At 41.5% G+C, this 14,180-nt stretch overlaps 1 protein-coding gene across 20 annotated transcripts in view; it reads left to right on the forward strand.

The window, feature by feature from the left end:
* CACNA1D (calcium voltage-gated channel subunit alpha1 D) overlaps nucleotides 1-14,180 on the forward strand; it is a 185,439-nt gene that overhangs the window by 2,282 nt on the left and 168,977 nt on the right. For all 20 annotated transcript variants that reach the window (XM_053377825.1, XM_053377807.1, XM_053377830.1 and 17 more), the window contains exons 2-3: nucleotides 3,201-3,519; nucleotides 4,776-4,881. In XM_053377825.1, the coding sequence (XP_053233800.1) occupies nucleotides 3,201-3,519; nucleotides 4,776-4,881 (425 nt within the window). The remainder of the gene's footprint in view (nucleotides 1-3,200; nucleotides 3,520-4,775; nucleotides 4,882-14,180) is intronic.

A 14,180-nucleotide genomic window follows, 5' to 3' on the forward strand; every position in this document is an offset into this window, starting at 1 on the left:
CGCCCCCCCCCCCAGTAAAGGGAGAAAAAGCATTTGTAAAGGTATCATTGCTACATCTTTGTTCTGTCTGAAGAGCAGTGATCAAAAGATATTAGTTCACCCCCTGCCTGTGCAAAGCTTCTTGTCAGTTTCTCTTTCTCTAATTTCCTTTGCATCCCTCGTCTTCCCCCCCTCACATATATCCTCAAGTTTAGAGCAGGCACACTTGGTAGGCTAGAATCTAAGATCCTTATCAAGGTCCGTTGCATCTTCTTTCTTTGTAATTTAGGCTGCTTCTTCCGAACAATCCTTTAATTGTAAACTTTAGAGAGATTCCAGTTTCATTGCTAATGTTATTCTGTATTCTAGGATCAAAAAACCTTTGATTTGAGAGTTAAGGCACCTACTAAATGCATGTACAAAAAAAGGCAGGAAAAGGATAAGTTCAGGTGTCGATAAACGTGTTGAGCCAGTGTGCAGCAGTTGTGGAAAGGGAAAATTCTACGTTAGGGATGGAACATAAGGAAGGGGATTGAGAATAAAACAGCCAATGTTATAATGCCACTATACCAATCTATGGTGCAAGTTTATCTGGAAGACTCTGTTCAGTTCTGATTGTTGTATCTGGAAAAGTATATTTGTAGGGTTGGGAAAGGTTCAGAAAAGGCATATTTTTCTCACTCTCTCATAATACTATAATCTGGAGTCATGAAATGAAGCTGAATGTTGGAAGACAAACGTATTTCTTTACACAAGCCACACTTCGACTATGGACTTCAGTACTGCAGGATATAGTAACAATGGTGGCTTTAAGAGAGGATTAGACAAATTCACGGAGGATAAGTCTATCAGTGACTACTAGCCATGATGGCTGTATACTGTCTATAATATTGGTGGTGGCATGCCTCTGATTAGCATTTGCTATGGAACACAAGTGGGGAGAGTGCTGTGACACTTAGGTCTGGCTTGCAGGCTTTTTCCATAAACATTCAGTTGTCCACAATAAGAACAGAACACTGGTCAGATGGGCCTTTTCGCTGATCATCCAGGGCTCTTCTTATGTTCTCATCCCAACCTCCACATATTGCATGCAATAAGCATGCTCTGCAGTCTCACACATTGTGTTTTGTTATTGCTTCGTCTCTGAGCACCCAAGCTGGGTCTTTCAGTCCCAGTTGTCCTCCCATACAGGTTAGGAGAACACCAAAGTTTAGGACACTGTAGACAATGGCCATTATGGGGATCAGGGCACCTTCCCCCTGCTATCCCTACCTGCTTTCATTTTGGATTTTTCATTATCTGCTTAGCTTGCTTTACAACAGGAGCCAGACAACCTGTGGCTCTCTAGATGGCCATTGTTGAAGGGTGATGGGAGCTGCAGTCCAGCAACATCTGGAGGATCACACATTGGCCACTCCTGGATTAGCAGTGACAAGCTATATATGGGTGGCTATGGGCTATATATAGCCTATATATGGGCTAATAGATGGAGGATGTAGAAAAGGATATAAGACTGGGGGCACCTAAGCATTGATTCAATATACAAGTCAGCAGGAGAAAGGAGGAGGGTGAGTGCTGGGTGTATAAGCTAACAGTAAAACGTACATTGGCATTGGCTTTGCAACAGGTTCTCTCTGAAATGAGTTAATTAAATATTTAGAATCCACAAGCAGAGCAGATTCTGATGTTCCAGTTCTACTTTTTGATTAAGAATGCACACCATAATAAGAGTTTTGCAGAAGGCTGGCTGTTAAGAATTAAGTCTTTAGCTTTTAAAATCTAAAAAAGGTACATACTTACAAAAAAGGTACATTTCCATAGACCACCAGCTTCATCTTTGTCTTGTAGATGCTATGAATTTAGTATACCTGGGTGTGCTGTGGTGTGTGTAAAGGGCTTCTGGGGGGAAAAACAACACAAGCTGCTTTCATTATACAGATGTTCTTGTTGCTGAATGACATCCAAAAATCTGTGCCCACAATTCTGACTACCATGTAACCATTCTGTCACCCTCTGACATGTCCAAGAAACAGATATCAGGATGGTTTATAGCTTTAATTTTAAAACTTAGACTTAGGGGCCTGGTTTAGGGAATCAGCCCCCCCCCCCATTCTGTGGTATCTCTGAGTGTAGCCTTTAACTTTCTGCCATTCATTTCAACAGGAGGAAATAAATAGCTTTTCTTGGGACAGTATTGTGGTGAGAGCAAAATCCACCCCAGGGTGCTCTGCAATATACATGCCTTCCCTCTATAGAAGTTCTCTTATCCGTCATCACAGGAGGCATGTTGCTAGTTATTATCAAGGGTTCACAAATTTGACTGCCAGGTTGATTGCAGTCTTCCCCCATACCTTGTCTTCTGTCACACCACCCAAAGGAGTCTGCAAAATGCAGTGTGACAAAATGTAACATGAAGAGACAAGACTCACCCCTCTCCCAAGCCTGGAGAGATGCAGTGGTGGCCTCTGTTTTCATGCTGTAATTTGGAGGCAATCTTGAGTTTCTTCAAAATGCAGTACAAAGCCACAGGCAACTCTACTCTGCCTAAGTCCTCTGTACGTCAGTAGCCTCAGAAAAGGAGCAGAGTTAGTAGCAAACACAAATAATGCTTGACAAAATTGGTGGATCCATAGTAGTAGTAATTGCTGTATAGCATTAAAGATAACTGTCTTTTGGGGAAAGTGTGTTCAGTTATCAAAGAGAGAATTACTATGTTAGCCAAGAAGCAATGCATATTTATGTTGAAAGGATTGGTTTGCTTGTTTGTTTATGTCAGCAGGGATACATTCCAGTTTCTGTAGTGATTGAAATGACTTCACATATTATGGATTTAAGAGAATCCGTAATGTTTGCTCTTACATTCAGAACAAGCGGAGGCAGTTTGTACCAAACAATCAAATGAAGAAACTTCTATTAACTGGAAACTGGACTCTTTTATCAATTGTAAAATTGGTTTGATTGATTTGAATTCAGCTTCTTTGATATATTTTTAATATGCCTTGAGGATTCAGGGTGTGTTAACTTCAGAACGTGTCAAAACAAATGCTAATGTTTGTTAATGTGATTCCCCAAGTCTTTAAATAATAATAATAATAATTATTATTAAAATTTTTGAAAATATAGTGAAAGATAGTATTTCACAAGCAGTTTAAAAAGGACAGGATTATTTTAAAACAGGATAAATGCATCTTCTTCTCCCCTTTTCCCATTTTTTCCTACAGAAGCAAGCTATGCAAATAGCACCAAAATTCCTCTTCCTGGTGACGGACCAATTCTCCAGTCGAACAGCTCAGCACCATCCAAGCAAACTGTGCTATCTTGGCAAGCTGCAATTGATGCTGCTAGACAAGCCAAGGCTGCCCAAAGCATGAGCACCACCCCAGCCCAACCTGTAGGATCTCTGTCCCAAAGAAAACGCCAGCAATATGCCAAGAGCAAAAAACAGGGTAACACATCCAACAGTCGGCCAGCCCGGGCCCTTTTCTGTTTATCCCTCAATAACCCAATCCGGAGAGCCTGCATTGGTATAGTAGAATGGAAGTATCCTTTTTTATGAGTGTTTTTTTGTTCTTACCATCTCTACTCTGAATACTCAAAAGTGTGTCAAAGACATTGACCTGGGCTTAGACTACATATTTCACAGAATTCTGTATTATCGCTGTATTCCTGCTCCCCCCCCCCTTTTCATTTTAACCAAAATCAGCCTGGGCAAGTTGGAAATTGGAATGGAGAAAATGTCAGTAGAGAAAAGCTGCTTAACCCTTTCCCAACTAAAAATCAGTCCCCCCAAGCCTCCTTTATTCATCTGAGGTGATGGTGGCGAAATCTTCCCTGTTAGATTTTCTCCTCTGGGTGAAAAAGCAGCCTGGGTAGGGGATTAAAACTGCTAAGTTATAGCCTGTCCATGTTGATTTGGACTTACGAAATGTGGCAGAGAGGAGTGAATGTTACTTTTATGGAAGCTTTAGATACAAGGTCTTGTGTTCTTAAAATGCAGTTCTAAAAATATCCTTTAATACATAGTGTTTTGGACTTCAGGATTTATTTCACATTTATTAAGCTATTGTTGAGGTGTTTTAGATACACATGCATAGATTCATATATGCTTATTAAAGCAAATTACCTGATGCCACAAGATGAGACTTCATTGTGTCATCACTATTTAGAACTTCGTTCTGATAGGATAAATTTGTGCTTCAAAAATGAATGTACAGAAGAGCCTTTTGGGCAAGATGGGTAGTATGTTACTTTGCTTAAAAAAAATGCCTGTTTTGATATAGTTAGTACACTAACCCCACAACCCTATACATTTTTAGCCAGAACTAAGTCCTACTGAGTTCAATTGGGGTTGCTCAGAGGTAAATGGGATTGCAGCTTATAATTTCAGTTGAACCAACCCATGCATAAGAATGTGGCTGGTCAAAACTGTTATTTTTATATTCTATAAATGCTACAGATTTTTCACTAGCATGTTCTTACATTTTTCTCCCTAGCTAATAATCTGTATATCTATAATCTGTATATATATTGTGTGAAATAATGTAATTGTGCAGTTTCTTACTAAAAAGAGGGCATTGATGAAAGGTCATGTGCTGAAAAAGATTTAGATGAGACAATATAATGGATGCTTGTGGAGGAGGGGTTGTCACTTCCATCAGTCAGAAGAAGAGCCCGAACATGTCAGTTTTACTTCAGAAACAAGCCTATTGTCCTTAATGCAGAAATTAGTGAGGAATTAGACTGAGTTGTATATAAATATATCCCAACACTGGATGTTCCTTAACAAGATACTTCAGACCATTTGACATATTTATATTACTGGCTATTTTTGCCAATTGTGTGGCCTTAGCTGTTTACATCCCATTCCCAGAAGATGATTCTAATTCAACAAATCAAAACTTGGTAAGTATGTGGGGTTTTTTTTTTGGATTTCCCTCCTGTGCTTGAAGTTCTTTAATTTTTTTTAAAAAATGTACATGAAACCTTAATAAAAGTATGGAATGAATTATACATTTAGTTGGGGTGGGTGAGATGAGAACCAACATTCTAAAATGTGTTTTGCTGCTTTGGTTGCCAGTTCCAATAGGCACGCTCTGGTTTCTGATATAATAAGATGGTTTATGATAATTCTTGGCGCGATACAAATGCATTTTGAGGAACACAGTAATGGGATTTCTATGTTGCTGATGTTTTATACCGTCTGCTGTCTTAGTGCTCAGCCCTCACATGAACTTTTATTTCTCTATTCATGTAGTTTCAATTATTTTCACATTTTAAAATAAAAATCATGGTAGCATTGAATGGTTTATATTATCAATAGAGATGTACCTTCAAATGCATTATTCTGTGATAAGGATTTACTGGGAAGTAATGGACAAAGTTAGCTCCCTAATTAAAAGATTAGACGCTGGAGGAAAAGGGTATCATAATGCTGTTGATTTCAGTGAGAGCATCAGTGGGGTTTGACCCATGTAAATGCAGCAGATACCAAGGTTTATATATTAAAACAATGGACTTGTATCCAAAGGTATTCTTCTGCTAGTGGAAAGTCTCTGTTGCCCATGGAATCACTGTTTACAAACTAGTAGATGACTGCATGATAAAATGGTTCCCCAAACCCAAAGAAGTTTCTCTGCTGTGCAAGTTATCTCTCCAGCCTTTTTCACAGGATCATTTTATGATCCTCTAGAGTTCATATATGACAGCCTGTGTCTTCCAGTGAACACCTACATTTCTCATACTGTAACACAACTGCCCCCCTCCCCATACATTGTGACTCTGTGGTCTAGTGCAGGGGTCAGCAAACTTTTTCAGCAGGGGGCCGGTCCACTGTCCGTCAGACCTTGTGGGGGGCCGGACTATATTTTTTTTTTCGGGGGGGGGAATGAAGGAATTCCTATGCCCCACAAATAACCCAGAGATGCATTTTAAATAAAAGGACGCATTCTACTCATGTAAAAACACGCTGATTCCTGGAGCGTCCGTGGGCTAGATTTAGAAGGTGATTGGGCCGGATCTGGTCCCTGGGCCTTCATTTGCCTACCTATGGTCTAGTGACTTGGAAAACATACCTAGGGACGGTTCAAATGTCGCCACCTCCTCATGTTGGGATTTCTGTTCATGAATGGGGGATTTTTTTTAAAGTGTCCTATGTGAAAAATTTCCCATGTTAGATAACAAGCTAGTTTTTAAGCCTTCTGTGCAGTTTGATTTATTTCTAACAAATCATGTACATCCTTCTAAGATGAAAGCAGAGGTGGTCTGCAATCCTTGTTTGAGCATATTGCCAGCCCCAAATAAATAGATCTGAGTAATCTTTTGATTCTGTTAGTCACGATTGATTTTGTCATTATTTTCTCAATCTTTTAAAATATATTGGTGCTTATCATCCTCAGTTTAGTATTTTTAAAGGTACAATCAAATACTTCTTTGGTATCTTTTGATTGAAACATATAAAACCAAATAGGAAGAATTCAACATTTCTTGATATGCAGTTTTTGCTTGCTTGTATCTTGGCTTGAGATTCTGTATATGAGGAGTGCTTTGAAGTCTGTAATACTAAATAGTGTTGGTTTATTTCTCTTTTGGGGTTTTTTTGTCACTGTACAATGAAGGCACTTGTTTGAAAAGCCCCTTAAAACATTGGTTACCTGTTTTTACACACACGCACACACACACACACACACACACACAATGCCTTCGGTATTCTTAATTTACTGAGATTATGATATTAAACAGCTACAGACAACAAAAACCGGAAAAAACAGCACAATTCAGGTCACTGTAAAGAACAATCTATGTAGCGGTGTGTCTGAGCAGTCTGTTTTTGCTCCCAGAAATTTAGGACACAAATCTCTGTGTCACTGTCAATCCACTAGGAGGTCTGTGCTAATAACCAATATCATAAAGCATTATTTGAAGTGGGTAAAGCATCTGTCTGCATCAGAGGCTGGCAATTTATTGAATTTTAGCTGGGTTCATCTTGTTTTAACTTTGCACCTTTACGCCTTGTCCAAAACCAATCGTTTTTGCTTAGTTCATGAGCAAGTTTAAGTATTTTATTTTTATACATCTTGCTTTTATTTTTTAAAAATGCCTTTGACATTTCTTTAAAAAAAACTTGTAGATTTTTCACAGAGTTTTACACTGGGTATTGGCAATAGAGCTCTCATTGGACTGTATGTATTATGCAACTGTGTGTTCAGAGAAATACATTTTACATTTGCACAAATCCTTAATGACTTTGTTGAGCAGTGAGGAAAAGCTTAATTGGCTACAATTTATTTGAATTGATTATTGCATACAAAGCTATTTAGATGGATGAGGAACATTTAAAAACAACAGCTCTGTAATATTTAATTCTACAGTACAGTGGAACCTTGGGTTGTGAACGTGATCCATGAGGGAGGCACGTTCGCAACCCACAGCACTGCGTCTGCGCATGTGCGGTTCACGATTCAGCGCTTCTGTGCATGCCCGAAACCCGGAAGTAACCCGTTCTAGTACTTCCGGGTTCGGTGTGGTGCACAACCCGAAAACGCGTAACCTGAAGCGTCTGTAACCCGAGGTACCGCTGTACGTAATTGATAGCCCCTGTATCATGAATTGTGTATTTTACAGTAAATTTTACTGACTATAAATCAGGGTGGGCTGGCCACAGATCGGCTGCCCATGTTGCAGGGTAGACTAGTCCAGACTGTTAGTGCTTTGAATGGGTCCATTCTGCGTATGGCTGCATTGGGTGGCACCCACAGTCTTTAGGTTAACCTGACAGCCCGACTACATATGATTGGCAGGGTTCTGAACTTTAGAAGGGGAAAGGTGACAGCTTGTTTGCTTGTGCACAATTCTCACTACAGCCAACCAAAGACAACCAACTACGCCCTAAGCCACCCCCAACCTCTCTCACCACCAAGGAAACACAACAAATGAATAGTAAGAGAACCCTTACAAGTAACACTGACACAACCCCTCCCCACTAAGTAGAATAAAAGAAGCATAACCACCCTACCCCACTCGCCATTCTTCCCTCCTCCTCTTCCCTCCTTTTCTTTTCTCTTTTTCTTCCTAATTGTTTAAACCAATTCATGAACCAAGAACTTGTATGTTGATCACTAATGATGAAATATATGCTGTGGATATTTTTCCATATTTATTATGCTGTTTTTGTGATATACAAATGACATGAGAAAACTTGGTATACTTATTTGTGTAACATTATTCTTGTTTATAAAACTCAGTAAAAAGCAAACAAAACAAAGCAGCATATAGGAAGAATATCTGCCAATGCCATCATCTATTGTGCACCTTGAATGCAAACAGTAGAAGTGCCTCTTTTATAATAGATTAAGTTTTAGTTTACACTGGTGGCACTCCCTGTCTACGTTAGGAAATGAAGACATTCTTCTGCGTATTGTGTGAAGGGTAAAAAGGAATTGCTGAGATCTGGAAGATATTTTTATTTTATTGTTGCACAGACCACGTGCATCACTAGCAGCATAACTGATTACACTGACAGTGAGCAGTTCACTTTAGTGAATAATATCAGTATGTGAGCTTCTCTATTAGGTGACTTATATGGCGGATTATAAAGTTTAATCCATCTTCCATGGAATGCAATCAACACAGTAGGCAAGGTGGGTGAAACTATTAATTGTACAATCAATTTCCGCCCCCAAATGGATTCTCACAGTAAATGTTAGATTAATACAAATTGTGACTGTCAGCACTTATAAATAAAATTTACCCATCAACTCATCCAAGGCATTTTGAATCAATTTACAGTGGAGAACTTTGTAAACTAAATGATGACCCCCATATTTCAGCTTGCTCAGCACGATACTTTGCCTACAGATTCTTCAGGAAAAGGCATTTGTGTGACTGTGATCCCCCCTTGCAGCTAGTTTTCTGCAATACTTTATAGCTGCAATCTGATACAAACCTATTTGGAAGTAAGTACCATTGAAGTCAATAGGACCTACTTCTGAGTAGACATGTATATTATGGCATTGTCAGTGTAAAGTTAAGCATGCGGCCTTAAAAAACCTCATGTGCCTGTTCACTGATGACATAACATCGTCAGTTTCAAAGCACTGAACTTTGGTAGCAGCGGGTAGTTTGGTGGAGGAATAACCTTACAAATAAAGAAAGCTGATTACTAGGCCAAAAATAAATACTCAGATAAAATGCGATAGCTTCTGCTAAAACATAAGCAGAAAGCATTTTGTCTCTCAGAATAAAATAGGATGTTATGTGATATTTAAAAATGTATAATAAAGCCAGAAAATATTATCATACTGCTTCAGAAACCCAAATCCGTAAATGTTGTGTGTGTGTGTGTGTGTGTGTGTGAGAGAGAGAGAGAGAGAGAGAGAGAGAGAGAGATATGATGTATTTTCCCCCCCAATCCAAAGAAAGATGGAGTGGAATTGGAGTAGGATAGCAAAGAATTCAGTTCTTATTGAAAATGGACTCATTAGCCTTTCTTAAAATGTTAGTACTAGTGTACTCCTGATAAAAACTAATAGTTAGTTGCCCTACCACCAATAGGTATATGGAAGCAGACTTCTGTGCTCATATTTCTTGCTACACGATGAACTACTGTATTTTTCGCTCTATAACACGCACCCGACCATAACACGCACGTAGTTTTTAGAGGAAGAAAATCCGTAGGCATGCCACCCGTAGGCATTCCCTCCATAACACGCACAGACATTTCCCCTTACTTTTTAGGAGGGAAAAAGTGAGTGTTATGGTGCAAAAAATACGGTATGTGTGCAGCTACATGCGGCATGTGCACTTCCCTTTTTTGATCCAGCAGCTTTTCTTATATATATGAAAAAGCTGGTGATCAGCTGTTTGGGAGGAAAACCTTCCCCTTCCCTGCCAAACAACTGATTTTCTTTTTTTCTTTTTTAAAAAAGAAGAGATCAGTGTGTGCAGCTCCAGCTGCTGTGCACTTACTTCACTGGACTAGAACAAGTAGGATCATAATTGACAAAAATACTTCTGGAGCAATATGCTCCAGACTTTTTCTGTTAATAGCAATTGGTGTAGAGAATTCATTGCCTTGGAGAATTGCTGCAGCTGTTCTCTTTTTCCTGAAGTCCACGGTTTTGTCCTCATTGCTTACGTTTGGGCTGGAATGAGATGTTACGGAGGTCCTTGCAGAAAGCAGAATGAGCTTTGGATTTCATCATGTGTTTTCTTAGGGGACTTTTGATCTTTGGTGGATAATAACGAAGCAGGATGTGGCATAGGTTACAGCAGCATTACAAGTCTTAATATAACTATTGTGATCCCTTCTTCCCAAGAGTCCTGGCTATTTTAGCTTGGTGAATGTACTGATCATTTTTGTTAGAAATTCCTAGTCTCTCTCCTACAGACCTACAGTTCCCAGAATTTTTGCAAACCAAAGATAACTATCAAGTGTGCAATATAACACATATGCCCTGCTGAGGGAGGGGCGGGAGGGAGTTGAAAGGCATATTCAACATCTTATTCAACATCTTTATCAACGACTTAGATGATGGACTCAAGGGCATCCTGATCAAATTTGCAGATGACACCAAACTGGGAGGGGTGGCTAACACCCCAGAGGACAGGATCACACTTCAAAACGACCTTGACAGATTAGAGAACTGGGCCAAAACAAACAAGATGAATTTTAACAGGGAGAAATGTAAAGTATTGCACTTGGGCAAACAAAATGAGAGGCACAAATACAAGATGGGTGACACCTGGCTTGAGAGCAGTACATGTGAAAAGGATCTAGGAGTCTTGGTTGACCACAAACTTGACATGAGCCAACAGTGTGACGCGGCAGCTAAAAAAGCCAATGCAATTCTGGGCTGCATCAATAGGAGTATAGCATCTAGATCAAGGGAAGTAATAGTGCCACTGTATTCTGCTCTGGTCAGACCTCACTTGGAGTACTGTGTCCAGTTCAGGGCACCACAGTTCAAGAAGGACACTGACAAACTGGAACGTGTCCAGAGGAGGGCAACCAAAATGGTCAAAGGCCTGGAAACGATGCCTTATGAGGAACGGCTAAGGGAGCTGGACATGTTTAGCCTGGAAAAGAGGAGGTTAAGGGGTGATATGATAGCCATGTTCAAATATATAAAAGGATGTCACATAGAGGAGGGAGAAAGGTTGTTTTCTGCTGCTCCAGAGAAGCGGACACGGAGCAATGGTTCCAAACTACAAGAAAGAAGATTCCACCTAAACATTAGGAAGAACTTCCTGACAGTAAGAGCTGTTCGACAGTGGAATTTGCTGCCAAGGAGTGTGGTGGAGTCTCCTTCTTTGGAGGTCTTTAAGCAGAGGCTTGACAACCATATGTCAGGAGTGCTCTGATGGTGTTTCCTGCTTGGCAGGGGGTTGGACTCGATGGCCCTTGTGGTCTCTTCCAACTCTATGATTCTATGATTCATATTGTTGCCCTTCTGCTGCCTTGTTCTGATGGGGCCCCGGGCTATACTCAGGTGGACGGAAAGCTACTATTGGCTTTTTTCCTAGTGATGGTAGCAAGCAGAAAGCCCTGAAACTGCGTTTGGGTGAGAGCAGAGGAAAGGTAGGGCACTTGGTACTCTTTCGGAGGGTCCAAGCCTTGCAGATTGCCCACGGGACTTGGACTTGGACCGCTCAGCTGTGCTGTTGCAGTGAAATGGCTGTTGCAATGAAAAAGTAAGCCAGCAGGGCTTGGGGATGCAGCAGTGGATCTGTGTCTGTGCCTCTCCCAAACCTCACGTAGGATTTTTCTGTAAAACATACCAAGTCTGTAGTTGAAAGATGTCCTTAAAATGCAATAACAAAGCAACAAAATACCCCAATAGAAAACTCAAAGGCAAATGTGCTGTCAGGGACTGGTAGGTCTCTGACAAGTGTTTGGCAGAGGCAGGGGGTCCAGGGGCTGAACTAGGAGAGGGGGGGCAGTGATTTATGGGGTTTTGTGCCACCTGCAAGGCAGAAGCCAGAGCTGGAGGAAGGCAAAGAGCCTGAGCAGTCAATAGACAGAGGAAGAGGTGGAGGACAAGTTGGAATAGGAGGGGGGAGGCTGTTCAGGCAAAGGGGTGGGCTGGTCGAATCCATGCCGTCCTATGCCTTGCTGTCTCCAAGAACCAGGAGGGACTTGAAGAGGTAAGCACAGTGATATCTTCTGCGCAGCAGAATCCCGGGTTGCATGCACACACTCTGTTAGATGAGGGTACATAAGCCTGGTGGTGGGGGATGCGTGGTCCCACTCTTGCTTTGAACCTGGGAAAGTTAATGTCAGCTATGTGGTTGCTGAAGGGACGCGGGTGGCGCTGTGGGTTAAACCACGGAGCCTAGGACTTGCTGATCAGAAGGTTGGCGGTTCGAATCCCTGCGATGGGGTGAGCTCCCGTCGCTCGGTCCCTGCTCCTGCCAACCTAGCAGTTCGAAAACATGTCAAGTGCAAGTAGATAAACAGGTACCGCTCCGACGGGAAGGTAAATGGCGTTTCTGTGCGCTGCTCTGGTTTGCCAGAAGCAGCTTAGTCATGCTGGCCACATGACCCGGAAGCTGGATGGCGGCTCCCTCGGCCAATAAAGTGAGATGAGCGCCGCAACCCCAGAGTCGTCCACGACTGGACCTAATGGTCAGGGGTCCCCTTACCTTTTATGTGGTTGCTAGAAGTGTGAGCACATGTGTATTCTCTGCGCCTCACGAGCTGCTGCACATGCTTCTGTCAATAAAGAATTTAACTACAGTATTGGCCATTTGTCCTCCTTGGCTGGATGTGCACATCTCACAAACAGGAATAATTTAAATTTTAAGGTAGAAGTGTCCATTCTTTAATAACAGGAACCCTGTACTGTGTAAACAAACACAATTTTAAATCCAGTTTGTTTTTAAAGGTGATTCCTCTGAATGGTCTTTTGTGAGAAGAACAATATCTCTTTCTTCCTTTGCTCTTTTTTGCCTTCCTGATGAGCACACCCGCTGGGATAATTGCTAATATTCATTAGGCCTTATCTTGAAAGTCTGTACTGTTTTAATTTGGCCTTGCTGCTAGTAAAGCTTTTTTACTGACTGCGTGCAAGCAATATTCATGACTATCTTGATTAGATTCCCCTGCCACTGAATCAGCCAATTTTTGTTGGATCCTATACAGAAGATGGTTCTGCTTTGTACATGACATTGTATTCTGGAACAAAATGGTAGTGTGAGATTGTGTTCAGAATTGCTCCTTTCTCTGTGGGGACAATGTCAGAATCAGATTTTATCTAAGCAGTACCTTTGGCTCTGCACACTCTGGCTCTGTTTATTGCTTTCATGACATTCTTTTCCTTGGTTGTCTTCTGGCAGGGATTGGCAGGGCTCTGGGGTCTGACCCCGGGGAGGGAACCAGCGATTTACGGGGTTTAGTGCCTTATGGGGTTTAGTGCCTCTCACAAGGCAGGAGCCAGGGAGGAGGAAAGAGGACAGTTCGGAGCAGCCAAAAGCAGAGGTGGGAGCGCAGAAGGTGTCAGAAGAAAAACGGAGGAAGAGGCTTTTCAGGTCAGGGACAGGCCGGACAAGTCCCCATGTTCCCCCATCCCACTGTCTCCTAGGACCAAGAAGGGCTTGAAGAGGAAAGAGCAGTGACTGCTTCCGTGTAGGAGAAGTTTCAGATTGTGTCCCCAGCCCTGGTCAGACGAGGGTACATAAGCTGGTGGTGGGGCATGGTTCTACTGGTGCTGCAACTGGACTGTAGGGCGCAGACCTGAAGACAGGTGCCAAGAGGCTAAAGGGATGTGGGTGGGTGGATCCAAGGCACCATGGAAGTTGCTGTAAGTAGGTGCTTTTTTTTGTCAGTAAGGCATGAACTATCAGATGTGTGCCTTCCTTGGCTGAGGGTGCTTTGATCATCTTTCCAGATTTTTCTTAGCTGTGCTGTTTCAATGTGTGCCTCTTTTATTTCGTGTATATCCTCCTGGTTCTCGCCCTTGGTTATCTCTGGTCCCTCTAGCCCTATTATTATTTTTTTTTTCTGTTGTGCTTGGGGCCTGAATTTTGGCTACTCAGCACTGAATATTTCCTCTACAATTTATTTCATCCTTAATTTTTTGCATCAACATGAAAATTGCATATAATTGAAAGGTCTGCTTATAGTTAGGGTGAATTAAGGTGGGAAATTTACAGTTTCCGGAGTTCAGGGGCTTAATTCATGCAGGAACTATTTACAGGATGAGTGG

Source organism: Podarcis raffonei, chromosome 2 (genome assembly GCF_027172205.1).
Source record: "Podarcis raffonei isolate rPodRaf1 chromosome 2, rPodRaf1.pri, whole genome shotgun sequence".
Classification (NCBI taxonomy): Eukaryota; Metazoa; Chordata; class Lepidosauria; order Squamata; family Lacertidae; genus Podarcis; species Podarcis raffonei.